The sequence below is a fragment of the Aotus nancymaae genome, unplaced genomic scaffold, assembly GCF_030222135.1.
Source record: "Aotus nancymaae isolate 86718 unplaced genomic scaffold, 86718_ANA_hifiasm-v0.15.2.pri h1tg000029l, whole genome shotgun sequence".
NCBI lineage: Eukaryota > Metazoa > Chordata > Mammalia > Primates > Aotidae > Aotus > Aotus nancymaae.
Genome location: NW_026988442.1, coordinates 12,283,784 through 12,302,915, shown reverse-complemented (window position 1 = coordinate 12,302,915; position 19,132 = coordinate 12,283,784). Strand labels below are relative to the sequence as shown.

General features: G+C 41.9%; 1 protein-coding gene across 4 annotated transcripts in view; it reads right to left on the bottom strand.

Annotated features, from left to right (window-relative positions):
* ASXL1 (ASXL transcriptional regulator 1) overlaps nt 1-19,132 on the bottom strand; it is a 79,205-nt gene that overhangs the window by 57,867 nt on the left and 2,206 nt on the right. For 2 of the 4 annotated variants that reach the window (XM_064382313.1, XM_064382315.1), the window contains exons 2-3: nt 13,933-14,015; nt 11,282-11,390 (exon numbers count right to left, since the gene is read on the bottom strand). In XM_064382313.1, the coding sequence (XP_064238383.1) occupies nt 11,282-11,390; nt 13,933-14,015 (192 nt within the window). Of the gene's footprint in view, nt 1-7,783; nt 8,530-11,281; nt 11,391-12,678; nt 13,004-13,932; nt 14,016-19,132 lie in introns of those variants that run through there. The other 2 variants (XM_064382316.1, XM_064382314.1) reach the window with 2 other exon arrangements.

Here is a 19,132-nt window from a genome sequence, read left to right as displayed (position 1 = left end):
ATCTGTCAGAAGTTTAGTTTTCTATCTGTAAAACATAAATGAGTTAGATAACTTGAGAGCTCCTCCTTCACTAAAATTCTAGGATTCTAAGCATTAAAAATCACACATATTTGATATGATTCACACAGACTACATAAGTTATTATCTAAAATGTTGCTAACATTCATTTGTAAATAAATGCAAAATTTTTTTCTTTTTTTTTCCCCCCACAAGCTCAGCATTTTTTTTTTTTTTTTTTTTTTTTTAACACAGGGTCTTACTCTGTTGCCCAGGCTGGAGTGTACTGGCACAATCACAGCTCTCTGCAGCCTCAACTTCCCAGGCTCAAGCAATCCTCCCATCTCAGCCTCCCTAGTAGCTGGGACCACAGGCATCCATCACCATGCCTAATATTTTTTTTGCAGAGACAAGGTCTCCACATGTTTCCCAGGCTGGTCTTAAACTCCTGAGCTCAAGTAATTTCCTCCTGACTCAGCCTCCCAAAATGCTGGGATTATGGACATGAGGCACTGTGGCTGGCCTCTTTTTCCTAACAAGATGATCAAAGTTCAAAACTCTAAAAGGAATAATATATCTAATAAACACATAAAATGTTTAAACTCTTCCTAAGGGTTCGGTTTCTTCCTTCAGCAATTAAAAAAAAAAAAAAAAAAAAAAAAAAAAAAAAGATTATGGCCACAGCCCGAGAAAGAAAGGTTTATTTCTAACGTCAGCAGATTCTTCCACAGAGTTATGTGGAACTGCTCTAAAGGCGGCAAGAAGCCAGGCATGGTGGCTCACGCCTGTAAGCCCAGCACTTTGGGAGGCCAAGGCAGGTGGATCACCTGATGAGAGTTGGAGACCAGGAGATCAGCCTGACCAACATGGAGAAACCCCATCTCTATTAAAAAATAACACAAAATTAGCCAGGCATGGTGGTGCATGCCTGTAATCCCAACTACTCGGGAGGCTGAGGCAGGAGAATCACTCGAACCTGGGAGGGAGAGGTTGTGGTGAGCTGAAATCACACCATTGCACTCCAGCCTGGGCAACAAGAGCAAAACTCCATCTCAAAAAAAAAAAAAGGGCAAGAAAAAAAGGATTCTTCAAAGTTAACTTACCGAGCAGAAGAAAAAATAAGCTAAAACAAAAGCATATTCTATAATAAAAAACAATATAAAAGCAAGGTGAGATACAAGGAGAATTAACTGGTTTAAGATTTTGGTAAGAAGCCAAGCGCAATGGCTCACACCTATAATCCCAGCACTTTGGGAGGCTGAGGCAGGCAGATGACTTGAGCCCAGGAGTTTGAGACTATTCTGGGGAACACAGTGAGACCTCATCTCTACAAATAAAAAAATTAGCCAGGCATGGTGGCACACACCTGTGGTCCCAGCTACTCGGGAGGCTGAAGCAGAAGGATCATTTGGGCCCAAGAAGTCAAGGCTGCAGTAAGCCACGATGGCACCACTGCATTCAGCCTACGTGACAGAGGGAAACCTTGTCACAAAAACAAACAAACAGAAAAGGACTTGGATAATGTTCTCTTCTACTAATTCTATTACTGAAGTCAACATTTTTGGTTGCATTCAGCCAATATTTATTAGTATCTATTATGTGCAAGAAGGTATCACAGAATTTTCCAGGTAGATGAGCTAGCACATGCAAGGGACCTACAGTGTACCCAAAATTGGGGTGTCTGAGAAATAGGCTGAAGGCCAGGACAGCTGAAACACAATGAATGACCAGTTAGAAAGTGCTAGGAAAACCATTCGAGAAGTAGACAACGGATAAGCAGAAAAGTGACTTGATCCGACTTGCATTTAAAAAAAAAAAAACAACTTTGCTTGCTAGGCACCTATGAAAAGTCAAAAATGTCTTTCAAATGATAAGCTCCATGATTTTATTGTATCTAAATCTAGGTTTGCTGCAGTAATTCTTTTCTTGGTATTTAACGGTAAGTAAATCATTTTGGATTTTTTGTTTCTTTGTTGAAACAGGGTCTTAGTCAGTCGTCCAGAATAGAGTGCAGTAGCTTGATCTCAGCTGCAGCCTCAACCTCCTGGGCTCAAGCAATCCTCTCACCTTAGCTTCCCCAATACCTGCAACTACAGCTGTGGGCTACCACACTTGGCTAATTTTGTTTTCTGTAGAGACAAAGTCTCACTATGTTGCCCAAACTGGTCTCGAATTCCTGGACTCAAGTGATTCTCTCACCTTGGCCTCCCAAAGTGCTGGGATTATAAGGTAAGACACCACACCTAGTGAAAACTCATCTGCAATTTGCTATTAAGTGTGGAATTGTATACAAAAATTTTAATTGTAATTATTTAAATAGCATTGTAAAAATGCAGTAATTATCTCACTCCCTCCATTGCTTTTTCCTTTTTTGCAAACTACGGATATAAATGGAAGATACTTTAAATGTAGTCATCTATTTCTTTAGTTTTCTTTCTTTTTTTTTTTTTTTTTTTGAGACAATCTCACTCGTCGCCCGGCTGGAGTGCAGTGGCGCAATCTTGGCTCATTGCAACCTCCGCCTCCCAAGTTCAAGGGAGTCTCCTGCCTCAGCCTCCTGGGTAGCTGGGATTATAGGGGCATGTCATCACACCCAGCTAATTTTATTGTATTTTTAGTAGAGACAGGGTTTCACAATGTTGGCCAGGCTGGTCTCGAACTCCTGACCTCAGGCTCCCAAAATGCTGGGATTACAGGCGCGAGCTACCGAGCCCAGCCATCTATTTCTTTTATTAAGTTTTTTTATACTTTTAAAAAATTGTCTAAACAGGAAAAGGGTTCAACTGAACCTGCTAACTGAAAAAAGACCCCGATGCTGAACCCTGTATCACCACATGAAGTATAATAAAGTACAAATAGCCATAAGTGACATGTAACAGCAAAAGTAAATAATGTTAACCAGGCAAGGTGGCTCACATCTGTAATCCCAGCACTTTGGGAGGCCAAGGCAGGCACCACATGAGGTCAGGACCATTCGAGACCAGCCTGACCATCATAGCAAAACCCCGTCTCTACTAAAAAAAAAACAAATAATTAATTAATTGAGCATGGTGGCCTGAGCCTATAATCCCAGCTACTTGGGAGGCTGAGGCAGGAGAATCACTTGAATCCAGAAGTCAGAGGTTGCAGTGAGCCAAAATTATTGCACCACTGCTCTCCAGCCTGGGCAAGAGAGGAAGACTCTATCTCAAACAAAAAAAAAAAAAGAAAAAAAAGACTGAAGTTATGCCTGACAGTGAGTGCTGGAATCACCATTTATGAACCCAATTTATGTGTGTCTGTCTGTGTGTGTGTGTGTGTGAGAGAGAGAGAGTGAGAGTGAGTGAGAGAGAGAGAGAGAAAGAGAGAGAGAGAGAGAGAGGGAGAGGGAGAGAGGGGGGGAGAGAGAGAGAGAGAGAGAGAGAGAGAGGCAGGCAGAGAGACAGAGACAGAGACTGACTCTCACTCTGTTGCTGAGGGTGGAGTGCAGTGTTGCCATCTTGGCTCAATGCAACCTCCACCTCTTGCGTTCAAGTGATTTTCCTGCCTCAGCCTCCAGAGAAGCTGGGATTACAGGCATGTACCACCAAGCCCAGGTAGTTTTTATGTTTTAGTTGAGACAGGGCTTTGCCATCTTAGCCAGGTTGGTCTCAAACTCCTGACCTCAGGTGATCTGCCCACCTCGGCCTCCCAAAGTACTGGGATTACAGGCGTGAGCCACCGAGCCTGGCCTATTTAACTATATTTAGTTGAGTTTTTTTTTTTTTTTTTTTTTTTGAGACAGGTTAAGCATGAGCCACCATGCCCGGCTGGGACCCTATTTAAATTCAGCAAAGACACAACAACCATATCACAAAACCATGGTATTTCGTCATGAAAGTCCTAAGAATGCATAACACTATAAAGGCGTTCACAGTGATCTTATCACAACAGAAATCCCAAGTGTAAAAAACAATACAAATCCCATCTCTAACTGGGCAACAATCAACACTGACAGATGACTTCAGGAAAGAAAAAATTCAAATCAAGAACCCAAAGTAGAAATAAATTGCACCTATCCTACCTTTGAGGATTAGCTCCAAGTACTGATGTAAACTATCTATATATAAAATGTCAAGTGTACAGGCTGAGCATTCCTAATCCAAAAATCCAAGAAGCTCCAAAATCTGAAACCTTTGGAGTGCCAACCTGACGCCAAAAATGGCAATTTCCACACCTGACCTCATGTGATGGTTTGCCATCAAAACACAAGAACAGAAAATCAAACACTGCATGTTCTCACTAATAGGTGGGTGTTGAACAATGAGAACACATGGACACAGGGAGGGGAGCATCACACACTGGGGTCTGTTGGGGGGAGAGACAGCATGGGGAGAACTGCCAGATATAGGTGATGGGGAGGAAGGCAGCAAATCACACTGCCATGTGTGTACCTATGCAACAATCTTGTATGTTCTTCACATGTACCCCAAAACCTAAAATGCAATAAATAAAATAAAAATAAAAATAAGCACAAAGGCTGGGTACGGTGGCTCACACCTGTAATCCTAGCATTTTGGGAAGTCAAGGTGGGTAAACGGCTTGAGCCCCAGAGGTCAAGACCAGGCTGGGCAACATGGCAAAACCCCATTTCTATTAAAAATACCACAAAAATTACTAAGACATGGTGGCTTGCACCTGTAGTCCCAACTACTTGGGAGGCTACAGTACCCAGGCGGCTAAGCTTGCAGTGAGCTGAAATTATCCCACTGCACTCCAGCATGGGAGACAGAGTGAGATTCTGTCTCCAAAACACACACACACACACACACACACACACACACACACACACACACAGTGTCAAAACTTTGTTTTGAGGTCAGGTGCAGTGGCTCACGCCTGTAATCCCAGCATTTTGGGAGGCTGAGGCAGGCAGATCACTTGAGGTCAGGAGTTTGAGACCAGTCTGGCCAACATGGTAAAACTCCATCTCTACTAAAAATACAAAAATTAGCAGGGCAGCTCATCTACTTGGGAGTCTGAGGTAAGAGAATTGCTTGGACCTGGGAGGCGGAGGTTGCAGTGAGCCAAGATTGCGCCATTGCACTCCAGCCTGGATGACAGACTGAGAGTCCATCTCAAAAACAAAAAAAAAGCTTTGTTTCATGCATATAAGGTAAATGTGAAACACAAATGAATTCTGTGTTTAGACTTGGGCCCCATCCTCAAGATATCTTATTACGTATGTGGCAATTATGAAAAATTCCCAAATCCGAAACACTTCAGATCCCAAGCATTTCAGATAAAGGATACTCAACCTGTACCATCACATTACTCAGAAAAACTTTTGTAAGAGAAGAAACCCTGTGTCATGCCCCAAAAAACTCCAGCAAATCAGTAAATCTTTTGTAATCACAGATAAGTCCGTACAAATCTGTCCAGAACTGAAAAATAAAAAAAAATTACAATTATTTTCATATAAATAGTAAAAGCACATAGATAAAATACAATTCTGACCAGGCACGTGTCTCACACCTGTAATCCCAACACTTTGGGAGGCCAAGATGGGTGGATCACCTGAAGTCAGGAGTTCGAGACCAACCTGGCGGACATGGTGAAATCCTGTCTCTACTGAAAATATAAAAACTTAGCCACGCATGGTGACATGCACCTGTAATCCCAGCTACTCAGGAGGCTGAGGCAGGAGAATCACTTGAATCCAGCAGGCAGGGGTTGCAGTGGGCTGAGACCGCACCATTGCACTCCAGGCTAGGTAACAAGAGCGAAACTTAGTGTCACCAAAAAATAATAAATATATATTTAAATTCCGACCCCAATGCCCCACCAGATGAGATTTCCAAGTAGGGAAAACAAAAAACTAACAAGCTATTATGCACACAAGCTTTTCCTTGACACATAAGGGAAAACAGGCAAAGAAAATGCCAAAAGATTTCAAACGTGTCACTACTACCTTTAAAAGGAAAACTGAGAAATCTGAGTTAAATAACTGGTGTCTTCCTGTCCATTATCACAGGCAAGACACTCACCAAACTAGCCCTTGGTCAACCATTATGCAAAACTTCCCACCACTATCGGCCTCTGCTGCTGAATCCTTTGGACAACCTGGAACAGCAGACATGACTAGGCAGTAAAACACAGGAATCTGGAAATAACCAAGATTTCTACATTTTTATTAGTCCTTTAAAAATGTACTTAATTGCTAGGCATGGTGGCTCACACCTATAATCCCAGCACTTGGGGAGGCCAAGGTGGGAGGACTGCTTTGAGTCCAGGAGTTTGAGACCAGCCTGGGCAACAGGACAAAACCCAATCTCTACTAAAAATATAAAAATTAGCTGGGCGTGGTGTCAAGCACATCTAATTCCAGCTACTCAGGAGGCTGAGACACAAGAATACTTGAGCCCAGGAGGCGGAGGTTGCGGTAAACTGTGATCATGCCACTGCACTCTAGCCTGGACAATGGAGCCAGACCCTGTCTCCAAAAAAAAACAACAAAATCGAACTAATTTTCTATATAACACCTAGTCTGAATTGTTCAAAAATATCATGATTGGATACAGGATTTTAATCCACAAAGATTACTTTTGAAACTAGAGAAAAATTAGAATATGGACTACATATTATACACATTTGTATCAATGTTAAGTTTCTTGAGTGTGATAATGGCATTGCGGTTATGCAGGAAAGTGTCTTTGTTCTTTTTTTCTTTTGAGACTGAGTCTTGCTCTGTTGCCCAGGCTGAAGTACAGTGACCTGCAGCCTCTGCTTCCTGGGTTCAAGTGATTCTCCTTCCCCAGCCTCCCGCGTAGCAGGGATTATAGGCGCACACCACCATGCCTGGCTAATTTTTTGTATTTTTAGTAAAAACAAAAGTTTCTCCTTGAACTCCTGACCTCAGGTGATCCGCCTGCCTTGGCCTCCCAAACTGCTGGGATTGCAGGCGTGAGCCACCGCTCGAGGCCATGTCTTTGTTCTTAAGACATACCATCTAAATTACTTAGAGGTGGCCGGGTACAGTGGCTCATGCCTGTAATCCTAGCACTTTGGGAGGCCAAAGCAGACCTTTAGGTCAGGAGCTGGAGCCCAGCCTAGCTAACATGGCAAAACCCCATCTCTACTAAAAATACAAATATTAGTCAGGTGTGGTGGCACACACCAGTAATCCCAACTACTCAGGAGGCTGAGGCAAGAGAACTGCTTGAACCTGGGAGGCAGAGGTTGCAGTGAGCTGAGATCCCACCACTGCACTCCAGCCTCAGCGACAGAGTGAAACTTTGTCTCAAAATAAAAAATAAAATACTTACAGATGAAGGGCCATGTCGGTACTTGTTAACCCCTTGAAACAGTTCTTTTTTTTTTTTTTTGAGACAGAGTCTCTCTCTGTCGCCCAGGCTGGAGTGCAATGGCACCATCTCGGCTCACTGCAACCTCCGCCTCCTGGGTTAAAGCGATTCTCCTGCCTCAGCCTCCTAAGTAGCTGGGATTAAAGGCCTGCGCCACCACACTTGGCTAAGTTTTGTATTTTTAGTACAGACGGGGTTTCACCATCCCGGCCAGACTTGTTACAAATTCCTGACTTCACGTGATCTACCAACCTCGACCTCCCAAAGTGCTGGGATTACAGGCATGAGCCACTGTGCTCAGCCCATCAAAATTACGAACAAGGATAGATGAGGTGGCTCATGCCTATAATCCCAACACTTTGGGAGGCTGAGGTGAGCAGATCTCTTGAGTCCAAGAGTTCGAGACCAGCCTTGGCAACATAGCAAGACTCTCTCTACCGAAAAAAAATTGGTAGTATTTCTCATCAAATGTCAAAAGAATAATGAAGGCCAGGTGCGGTGGCTCACGCCTGTAATCTCAGCACTTCAGGAGGCCCAGGCAGGCAGATCACAAGGTTAGGAGTTCAAGACCAGCATAGCCAACAATGGTGAAACCCCATCTCTACTAAAAATTAAAAAATTAGCAGGTCATGCTGGTGTACACCTGTAGTCTCAGCTACTCAGAAGGCTGAGGAAGGAGAATCACCTGAACCCAGGAGGTGGGGATTGCAGTGAGCCAAGATTGCACCACTACACTCCAGCCTGGGTGACAGAGCAAGACTCTGTCTCAGAAAATAAAAAGAATAATTAAGTACCAAAATGTAGCCATTATTCACTAAATTCATTCATTAAATATATATTTATTGAAAGCAACTATGTATCTAGTACTGTGGATAATGAATAAAATATAGACTCTGCCCTTAAGGAGTTTACAGTCTAACTAGAGGAACCAACCAAGCAAACCATTAATCCATTAAAGAGCACAATGTATATCAGAGAAGTGATGCTTGTGGATGTAAAAAGCCAATGAACTAGATACTATCAAGGATAAGCAACAGAAAGCCAAAGGCAGATGAGATGAGGTATTGAGCAAATCTTCAATTAGCACATCCCAGACAAGCTGCAGACTAACACTAACAGACCACTCCCAAGCTTACAGCAGGTTCATACAATGGTGTTTATTCAGATATATTAAAAGTAAAATTAAGGGGCTTGGTGCAGTGGCTCACACCTGTAAAATTAAGATGAAGAAATATAATTCAGTTCACACATTAAGCATGTACTATGCCAAGAATTCTGCCCAGAGCCAAATTACAAACAGAAATAAAACTCAGTTCCTACCCTTAAGGTACTCACAGAAAAAAGCAATTATCCTTCATTTTAAAAATAGAATATACCATTAACAGGCATATTTGTAATAAACATATAATATGTATTAATTATAATTATATATAATTACAGTATATGTAACAATACACTATATAATAGAGGGCCAGGTATGGTTGCTCACACTTGTAATCCCAGTGCTTTGGAAGCTGTGGTAGGAAGATCACTTGAGGCCAGGAGTTTGAGATCAGTTTAATCAACATAGCAAGACTTCATCTCTACAAGAAAATTTAAAAATTAGCCAGGGTGGTGGTGTACGCTACTGGGGAGGTTGAGGTGGGACTAATGCTTGAGCCCAGTAGTTCAAGGATACAGCGAGCTATGATTATACCACTGCACTCCAGCTGTGGACAAGAGTGAGATCCTGTTCCTAAAAATGAAAATATTAAATTAAAAAATAAGCCAGGTGCAGTGGCTCGTGTCTGTAATACTGGCACTTTGGGAGGCCAAGGCAAGTGGATCACTTGACCCCAGGAGTTTAAGACCAGCCTGGGCAACATGGCAAAACTTCTGCACAAAAAATTAGCCAGGCATGGTGGTATGTGCCTGTAGTCCCAGCTACTCAGAAAGTTGAGGTGGGAGGATCACTTGAGGCTCAGAGGTCACGGCTGCAGTGACCCGTAATGGTGCTAGGACTACAGGCACAAACTACCACTGCACTCCAACCCAGGTGACAAAACAAGACCCTATCTCAAAAAATATATATTAATAGAAAAGTGCCGTTAACAGGCAATTAAGGATAATGAACCTCAGAACATCATAAAGGCTATCATTTATTAAGGACTGACTGTGCCAGGAATGCACATTCCACCAAAAAGAGGTTAAATCCATCCCAGTTTACAAAGCTAGGTTTTTATTTTGAGACAGGGTCTTGCTATATGGCCCAGGCTGGAGAGCAGTGGTGTGGATCCCAGGTCACAGCAGCCTCCATCTCAAGCTACCCTCGGAGCTCAAGCTACCCTCCTGCTCAGCCTTCTGAGTAGCTAAAACTACCAAAGCACACACCATCATGCAAGGCTTTTTTTTTTTTTCCCAAATAGATACAAGGTCTCACACTCCTGAGTTTAAGCAATCCTTTCGCCTTAGCCTCCCAAATTGTTGTGATTACAGGACTGAGCCACCGCACCTGACCACAAAGCTAGGTTTTGAGCTCAGTGGCTCTGTCTCTCCCAAGGTTTGATTACAAGAAAAGCACGCGAAATTGAAAGGTAAAAGAAGACCAAACTGTCGGATATAAAAGCAATATAAAAAAACGGCACAGACATCTGACCACAAGATAAACTTTATTTATATATAAAGACCAAGCTTTATGGCTTCATGTTATATAGCTGGTATTTGTTCAGATATTTATTTTAAATACAATCCATCAAGAAAACAAACTTAAAGGAAAAAGTGTCTACTGACTGCTACAATTTATAAACACACTAAGAATGAAAGGGTCAGCATCAAATTTTCAGTTTCTCCAATGTCAACAAGTCATCTTATGTCTAAATCAGGGGTCAGCAAAGTACAGCCCCAAATCAAATCCGGCCTGCAGCCTGTTTCCTTAAGTAAAACAAACATTTGTAAATAAAATAACTTATTTTTTATTGGAACACACCCATGCCTGTTAATTTAGGTATGGCTGCTTTCCTACTAAAAGAGTAGACCTGAGTGGTTAAGACAAAAGCAGTATGGTCCACAAAACAAAAACATTTATTTTCTGGCCCCGTACAGAAAAGGTGTACAGAGCTCTAGTCTAAATGATTGCCATATATATCACAAATGGTGGAAAAATAATTTCTTGTTCATTTAGCCCTATTTGAGCTTTATTATGAACTCTACCTAACTCCTCTTCCTTTGTAATTACTGTCACTTCCTAAATGTTAATGAGTTTTTGAATTTCCACAAATATGTTCACATTTCAGTTATTTTCCATATAGTAGGTCTTACTTTAGCTGCCCAGTAATTTATCCTTCACATCATTACTACAACAAAATCCTAATTAAGGCTTAAGGCACATCTGTGGCTGGACGCAGTGGCTCATGCCTGTAATCCCAGCACTTTGGGAGGCTAAGGTGGGCAGATCACGAGGTCAGGAGTTCAAGACCAGCTGGCCAACACAGTGAAATCCCATCTCTACTAAAAATACAAAAATTAGCTGGGCATGCACCTGTAATCCTAGCTACTCAGGAGGCTGAGGCAGAAATGCTTGAACCTGGGAGGTGAAGGTTGCAGTGAGCTGAGATTCCACCACTGCACTCTAGCCTGGGCGACAGAGTGAGATGCCGTCTCAGGAAGAAAAAAAAAACAAAAAACAAAAAATAGAACATCTGCAATTATCCCCACACATACTTATCCTTCAATTTTGTACAATCTACAAAGATACAGACAAGCAAACATGAACAGAGACAAGAGCCACTATGACTAAATAATTTCAAAGATCCTATTCATATTAGAACATCTCAAAGTGCCATTTAGAACCAACAGCATCAGGGTCATCTGACTGTATATGAGAAATGCAAATTCACGGCCCCTATTACAGACCTACCAGGTAATTCTTACGCACATTAAAAGTCCAAGAACCACTACACCAAAACAGAGTTTATATTAATTACCTTGAGTGTGAAAAGGCTGATTCGGCCAGGGAGTTTATAAAACAACCCCTCTCCTCCTCTTGAATTGGAATGTAGCATAGCATTGAGGCATGCGAGAGGGGACGTCCCACTGTAAAAACACAAAAGAATGGATGAGGGTCATATAATCCATCTGCCTGCTTACCTAAAGACCCAATCCCTCCAATTCATTCTGAAATGAGAAGAAGCTAAGCAAGAAATACAGAAGAAAAAAATCTCATGACAATTTCACTATGAAAATAGTAAAAGAACAACCCAATGAAATTCACATAAATTACACTCAGAGAACTCTGGGATAAACATTATGTGATACCTGAAATCCATACCTAACACTTCTTCAGTGCTTTTTGACAATATAAATCAAATTTCCAAGAAATTTCGAAAAACTAATGATTTTTTTCGTTATATTTTAATTAAATTCCAAAAATTAAATGTTAGTAAAATTTTACTATTAAAAGTTTCCTAGCCTCTACATGTCAACCTACGTATCATACTCAGACATTGCAACAGAATATTATGACAAAGAATCACAGACTCAGTGGTGCTGTGCCAATAAAACAAGCAGAGCTTTTTTTCCCAGTTAAACATTTTCTAGTAAGTACACACAGAAAAATTCTATTTCATTTGTTTTTTGCTCTGTTGGGAGTGGGGAGAATGAGTTTTAGTCTATATCTACCCAGGAACAATTATTTAAACTGGAATACAAAAAATAAGTCGAGTGGATTTAGTACCCATGCTTCAACATTAAGCTGAAACGATGGCATACTAAGTTGTTTCATGGTCCCTGCCACAACAGCAGGTTCCAAAAACAGTAACAATTCAGTGAGAAGGATGCTACTTACTGAATCTTAAAATAGAAAAGCTACCAGAAATATCAACCAATGCCCATTATTATTAACTGAGTTTGGCACTAGCATATTAGAGCTAGGATTCACCTGTGCACCTTCTCTTCCCTTTCCCCAGCATGTTCAAAAATATATAGTTTAAGTAAGCCTCTTCGCATTTTTCAGAACTAGAGGCCCTAATTTATGCAGTGTTAAAAATAAATTCTGAGTCTAAAAAAGCCATTAAAAAACTATTACTTATTTTGCCTTGGAACACACTGGATGCTAAAAAATTTTTCACCAAGAACCAATCTCTAAAAGTACCCTGTGCAAAATCTGGAGTATCAAGTGGGTGTGCTACCATCTCTGCTACAAGGGGGAACAGCATGCTGGCACAGCTCTTTTGTGACTCCTACATATTATCCCTCCATCTACAAATTACAGAGCTGCTCACTCATCATGAGCCACCATAACTGCTTCATAATTCCTCTAAGAACAAGAAGCAGAAATAAGTTAAGGTTCTCAATTCCGTATGTCCCAAAGGGACTCATTTACCTTCTAGAGGCAAAGTGGTCCAACAGCAGTGAAGACAGCAGCATGATGGAAAACAGCCCATAAAAACAAAAATAAAGCACAATTATAACACTACACAGGGCATAAATACAAGTGAAAGAAATTTGATGTAGACAATCCCAATCTTCCCTCCCCACAAAACATCAACTTGAGAATGTCTCAACCATTGACCGGAAAGTGAGGGCCTTTTGACACTAAAAGGTCAATTAAAGCAGCTAAAGTTTGACCAGCAAAAACATGAAGTTTGTTCCAAGTCCCAGGAAGCAACTGTGTAGTGCTCTCTTCTTTCCTCATTTAAGTATTTTTTGTTTTGTTTTGTTTTGAGACGGAGTCTCATTCTGTCGCCCAGGCTGGAGTGCAGTGGTGCAATTTCAGTTCACTGCACTCCTCCCGGCTTTGAACAATTCTCCTGCCTCAGCCTCCTGAGCTGGGACTACAGGCTACAAGCGCACGTCACCACACTGGCAAATCTTTGTATTTTTAGTAGAGATTGGGTTTCGCCATGTTAGCCAGGCTGGTCTCAAACTCCTGACCTCAAGTGATCTGCCTGCCTCAGCCTCCCAAAGTGCTGGGAATACAGGCGTGAGCCACCATGGCTGGCCTTTTTTTTTTTTTTTTTTTTTTTTTTTTGAAGTTTGAAGGAAAAATAAAGATTAAAGACAGTCATTGGACTTCAGGCCAGCAATTCTATGTTTCTAACTTGTTACTTGTCCAGGAAAACTATACTAAAAATTTAGACAATAAAGGTCACCTCAAAATGTAGCAAATTTGTATCCTATATGACTGGAATTAGTAGGGGGGAAAAAGTCAGTGAGTTTAGGTTGATGAGACCACCATTCGTTCATCCTAAAGGAAAGAACTTCAGTAATATGGCGTAGAGAAAAGGGTAGCATTAGGTACAATAGAGGCTATCAGGTCTGAAACTTCCAAAACGGCACAAGACAAAATGTGCACTGCCAGCCTCCTTACACAAAAAACAATCTTTATACTAAGACTTAAGGAAGAGCAAGGAAATGGGGAAAGCCACTGCACCTCCAAATGAAAACCAATGGGTGTCCACCCACTCCCACCTTCCAGGCAGACGACACACAATTTGGGAAATGGATAGTTCCACCTCACTGCCAGACGCAGAAGCACAAATATATACACAGGTGGACTTAATCATATCACTACACAACTACAGAAAGACACATGTCCTATGAAACCCTCATGTTAAGCAACAAGAACAATACAAACCTCATTTCCTTTAGTCCTTCTGCCTCTATGACCTGCAGAATCTGTTTTGGTGTCATTGGAGCATCCGAGTAGTTTTCTAATACCTGAAGAAATATAAACGTCCTATTTTAGTGTGCAATTTCCATTTATATCCATTGGTCTATATATCATGGGCTAAGTTACTGCAATTAACTGAAATGTTCTCATTCTCAATTCTAAGGATGCATCTCTTCTCAGCATACATGGCATAGTACACGAGACCTTAGCAACACTGGTTACTGTTTAACTTGATGCTGTTAATACTGCTAAACCACAGAATATATAGTGCTACACAAGAAATGTGTAAGACAGAAATGTATTCAAATTTTCCTTCCCAAGGAAGTTTGATTAGTGCATGTACATACACACACACACACATACAAACACACACACACACACAAATTATTGTATTTTTAGTAGAGATGGGGCTTCACCATGACCAAAGAGGTCTTGAAGTCCTGACCTCAGGTGATCCACCCACCTCAGCCTCCTGAAGTGCTGGGAAACAGGCGTGAGCCACCATGCCTGGCCAAGTACCCATATTTTTAAACAGTGCCTATTGCCACTGTGTTGTCAATCTGTGGTGTTAACTGCCACAGAACATTTTGCCATTTGGCAACATGATGCTATAATTCTGCATGACTGGTGTAGTGAGAAACAGAATATCCCATTTATGTTAGCATTACCTATAACCAAGTCATGGCAGTATTTTCTTAAGTGTGCAACTGCAGCTCTCTTGCTTTAAGAGTTGTTGTAGAGCTTGGTGTGGTGGCTCACGCCTGTAATCCTAACACTTGGGGAGGCCAAGGCAGGCGGATCACCTGAGGTTGGGAGTTCAATACCAGCCTGACAGACATGGAGAAACCCATCTCTACTAAAAATACAAAATTAGCCAGGCATGGTGGTGCATGCCTGTAATCCCAGCTACTTGGGAGGCTGAGGTCGGAGAATAGCTTAAAATGGGGAGGCGGGGTTACGGTGAGCCAAGATGGCGCCATTACACTCCAGACTGAGCAACAAGAATGAAACTCCATCTAAAAAGAGTTTTAGAAAAGTTCTTCTTCTAAAAGAGGAAACACACTGTCAATATCTTTGTACTTTGTCTACCTGTACAGCTACTGAGGTTACTCCAAATCAAGCTAACCTCTTACAGTCCATTTAAATACCATAACCAACTACTGCTGTCACAAGCAAAACATAAAGCAGTAAGTCTGACAGGGCTGCTGCTGTCTACGGCCACACCACCCTGAACATGCCCACTCTCGTCTGACAGGACTGCTGTGGAAGGTACTCTCTATGGAAGAACATAAGCCCTCAGCACTAAAGTCAAGACTTGGAGAAGGTACTAAAATGAAACCCCTATTTCCCACGGCCCTATTCTTTGCCTCTCTTTGCAGTTTTTCCATTCTCTATGGGTAACATCATCATCTCTCCACGTTTCAGCTACTACCTAACTTCTTATAACTACCTAATCTCTACCTCTAGCCCTGACTTCTCCCCCAGATTTCAGATTCAAATATTCGGTTGTATACTGATTGTACCCCTTCATCATCTACTCTAATCCAGCTCTACTCTTAATTCATCTAATTGGCAACTCTAATTCACCTCTTCTCCAGACCCACTCTTCTTCCTGTATTCTCTACCGTGATTGACAGCCTGTATAATCACCTAATTCAGAAACACAGGTGACAGCCTTCTCTTTCATCCGTCCCCCAAGTCACAAAACCAGTCTCTTACCTGGCCCAACACAACAGCCTCTTAATATCCCTCCATCCAGTCCTGCTTTCCTCAAATCCATTCTGACTCTATTGTCAGCCTTCATTCAACAAACACATGGAACACCTACTTGGTGCCAGGCACAATTCTAGGGATTCACAGTTAAACAAGACCAAATCCCTGCTCTGGTAGAACTTACATGTTATAGCCTGAGGTCAACCCAGCAAAGCAAATCTGCCCTCATCACTTTCAGCTTTAAAATCCTTCAACAGGCCAGGCGCAGTGGTGCACACCTATAGTCTCAGCTGAGACTGAGGCAGGAGGGTCGCCTGAGCTCAGAAGCTCCAGGCTGTAGTACACCATGATCCTGCCTCTGTTTAGTCATTTCATTCCAACCTGGATAACATCATGAATCCTCATCTCTTTAAAAAATAAAAAATACAAAAAATACTGACTGAGTGAAGTGGCTCACACCTGTAATCCCAGCAGTTTGGGAGGCCAAGGTGGGCAGACTGCTTGAGCCTAGGAGTTCAAAACCAGCCTGGGCAACATGGTGAAACCCTGTCTCGACAAAAAATACAAAACACTAGCTGGGCATGGGGCGCAAGCCTGTAATCCCAGTTACTCAGGAGGCTGAGGTGAGAAAATCATCTGAGCCCGGGAAGTGGAAGCTGCAGTGAGCTGTGACGGCGCCACTGCACTTCAGCCAGGGTAACAGAGTGAGACCCTGTCTCAAAAAATAATAATAAAAATAGAAAGCAAGTAAAATCCTCAACAGCTCCCTAATCACATACTGCAAAAGCTGAAGCTTCCAAAGTCCACTGGCCCACTGCTAAAGAACATCTAGAGTTACATTCAAACTTTTACATTCTAAACCGGGGCAAATTACAACCCAACCTGAACCTAGGTTCTCTTGAAGGATACTGATGTCTTCCTCTCAGAGTTGAACAGATGAGAGACAATGTAAGTAATGCCTACAGTGCCTGGCACAGAGTAGGTGCTCACTGGCCTGGCATATGGAGCCCTCAAGATCTGGTCTCTGCCCATCTCTCTACCCATCCACGCTGACACTCCACAAATTTTATGTTCCTATAACTCATAGATATACCTAATTCCCACACTTTGCAAATACATACTCTCACTCTGTCTCCCCCACTCTCACTCTTTCTCTCCTATTTGTTGTCACCAGTTCCTGCTTATGCCCTCTGTGATGGGAACCCCTACTTATCCATCAAGATTCAGCTCAGAAAGCACCTTCCTCCAGGAAGCCTTCCCTGATCTCTGCCAGAGGTAAATGTCTCTTTTCAATATCCCCATTGTTTTATAACACATATAATTATCTCCCAAATCAGGACAGTTGAGAGTGAAAGGAGAAACTATTCATAATTATGACTGGACAAGAGGCAGGAACTGGGATATCTGTTTATGATTTATACAACTGTGATAACACTTATCATGCCTGGAGTAAAATTCTGTTCCTATGTCTGGACCTTTGCCATCCCCAGAAGACTATAAGCCCCGAGGGGCAAACCTTAACTACCTTTGTATTCCAAGAACCTAAGTGCCAAGATAGGCAGTACTGACTTGAACAATACCTACAATAAACCCTGGAACAAACTACTAATGTTCAGTACCACAGATACCATTTCTCTGATACTAATTAAATGGAAGCTGAGCTAGTGAATTTTGGTAGAATTTTTTAAGAAGCATGACTCTGAAATAGTAACTACCAATTATTTAAACAGCAATCAGAAAGAACCTGAGAATTTAAGACAGAGGAAACAAAATCTCTGAAGTTACATCGAAAGATACAAAGAATTCACTTTTATTAAAACTGTTTACGCCTCCAGCTTTTGGTGTAAGAAAGTCTCTGTCTTTCTAGCTTACATTTTTTAAAAAGAATCTCTTACTTCAAAGGGGAAAAAAAATGTTTGATGTAAGATTGGTCAGCCATGAATCAAAGTAAAAGATAAAGCATGCAACAAAGAGTTTCTCAAAGCCAGGGAGAATCCATTTAGGGTCCTCAAATTAAAGGGAAATTCCCTTGGCCATTTCTCCCAAACAAACTGTTCATAACAAGTTGGAGGTTTTATATCCACCCAACCACGTAAGCTCTACTTCTCTACTTACATCTAGAAAAGACGATACTATAAAATGTGTGAAAGAAACAATATCTTTTTCAACAGCATAATTAACATGTGCAAAAATCAATCTCCTGGGGTATACTGTACTGAAACTCTTAAGAATAATCTTCTTTCCTCTACAAAAACAATTTTTAAAAGGATTCCCAGTCACACTGTAGTCACCAATCTAAGCCGGTTCAGGAGCAATCTGAAAGTGTTTCCAAGGAAGTGCATAGAATTGCCACTGCAAGCACCCCAAATCCACCTGCCCAAAGAGAAGTGTTCAGGTGTTCTAATCAACTGTCCTACGTTCCCTCCTAGTCAAGTTTCTCTCAGTCCAGTGTAAGCTCTCACAAATTCTCCAGCACACAGTTTTACAGCAACTTTTTTAAAACATGAAGAGGACAGTTTTTTTGTTTTGAGACGGAGTCTGTCTCACTGTCATCCAGGCTGGAGTGCAGTGGCGTGATCTCACCTCACTGCAACCTCCTCTGCCTCCCGAGTAGCTGAGATTATAGGCATGTGCCACCACGCCCGGCTAATTTTTGTATTTTTAGTAGAGACAGGGGTTTCACCATGTTGGCCAGACTGGTCTCGAACTCCTGACCTCAGGTGATTTGTTTGCCTTGGCCTCCCAAAGTGCTGGGATTACAGGCGTGAGCCACCACGCCCAGCTTAGGAGTCTTAAAAAGTTCACCTACCAAGCAGTCCCATCCAAAGAAATGGAAAATTCTAAAACAAAAAAACACAAAAAAGATTCTCAGGAGTCCTTTTTTTTTTTGAGACAGAGTCTTGCTCTCACAGTTCTCTGGTCTAGAACTCCTGACCTCATGATCCACCCACCTCAGCCTCCCAAAGTGCTGGGATTACAGGCATGAGCCATTGCACCCGGCCTCATTTTTTTTTTTAGAGTCAGGGTCTCCCTCTATCACCCAGGCTGGAGTGCAGTGGCACAATCAATCACTGGGCACTGCAGCCTCTAACTCCTCAGCCTAAGCTATCCTCAGCCTCCCAAGTAGCTAGGACCACAGGTGCACACCACCAGGCCCAGCTCATTTTGTTGTTGTTGAAGAGACTGGTTCTCACTATGTTGCCCAGGCTGGTCTCAAACTCCTAGCCTCAAGTGATTATTCTGCCTCAGCCTCCCAAAGTCTAGCAAATCCTTTTTCACAGGTATAACAGCACTACAAAGTAATTCCTACTCCTATCACATTTTTAATGAAGTGCCTTAAAAGAAAAAGAGAAATAACTTACTCATAATCTGGCTTGAAGCTCAGTCAATGATAAAACAGAAAGAGCAACCTCGATGTTGAAGTTCACACCACAGTAAATTCGAGAATCTA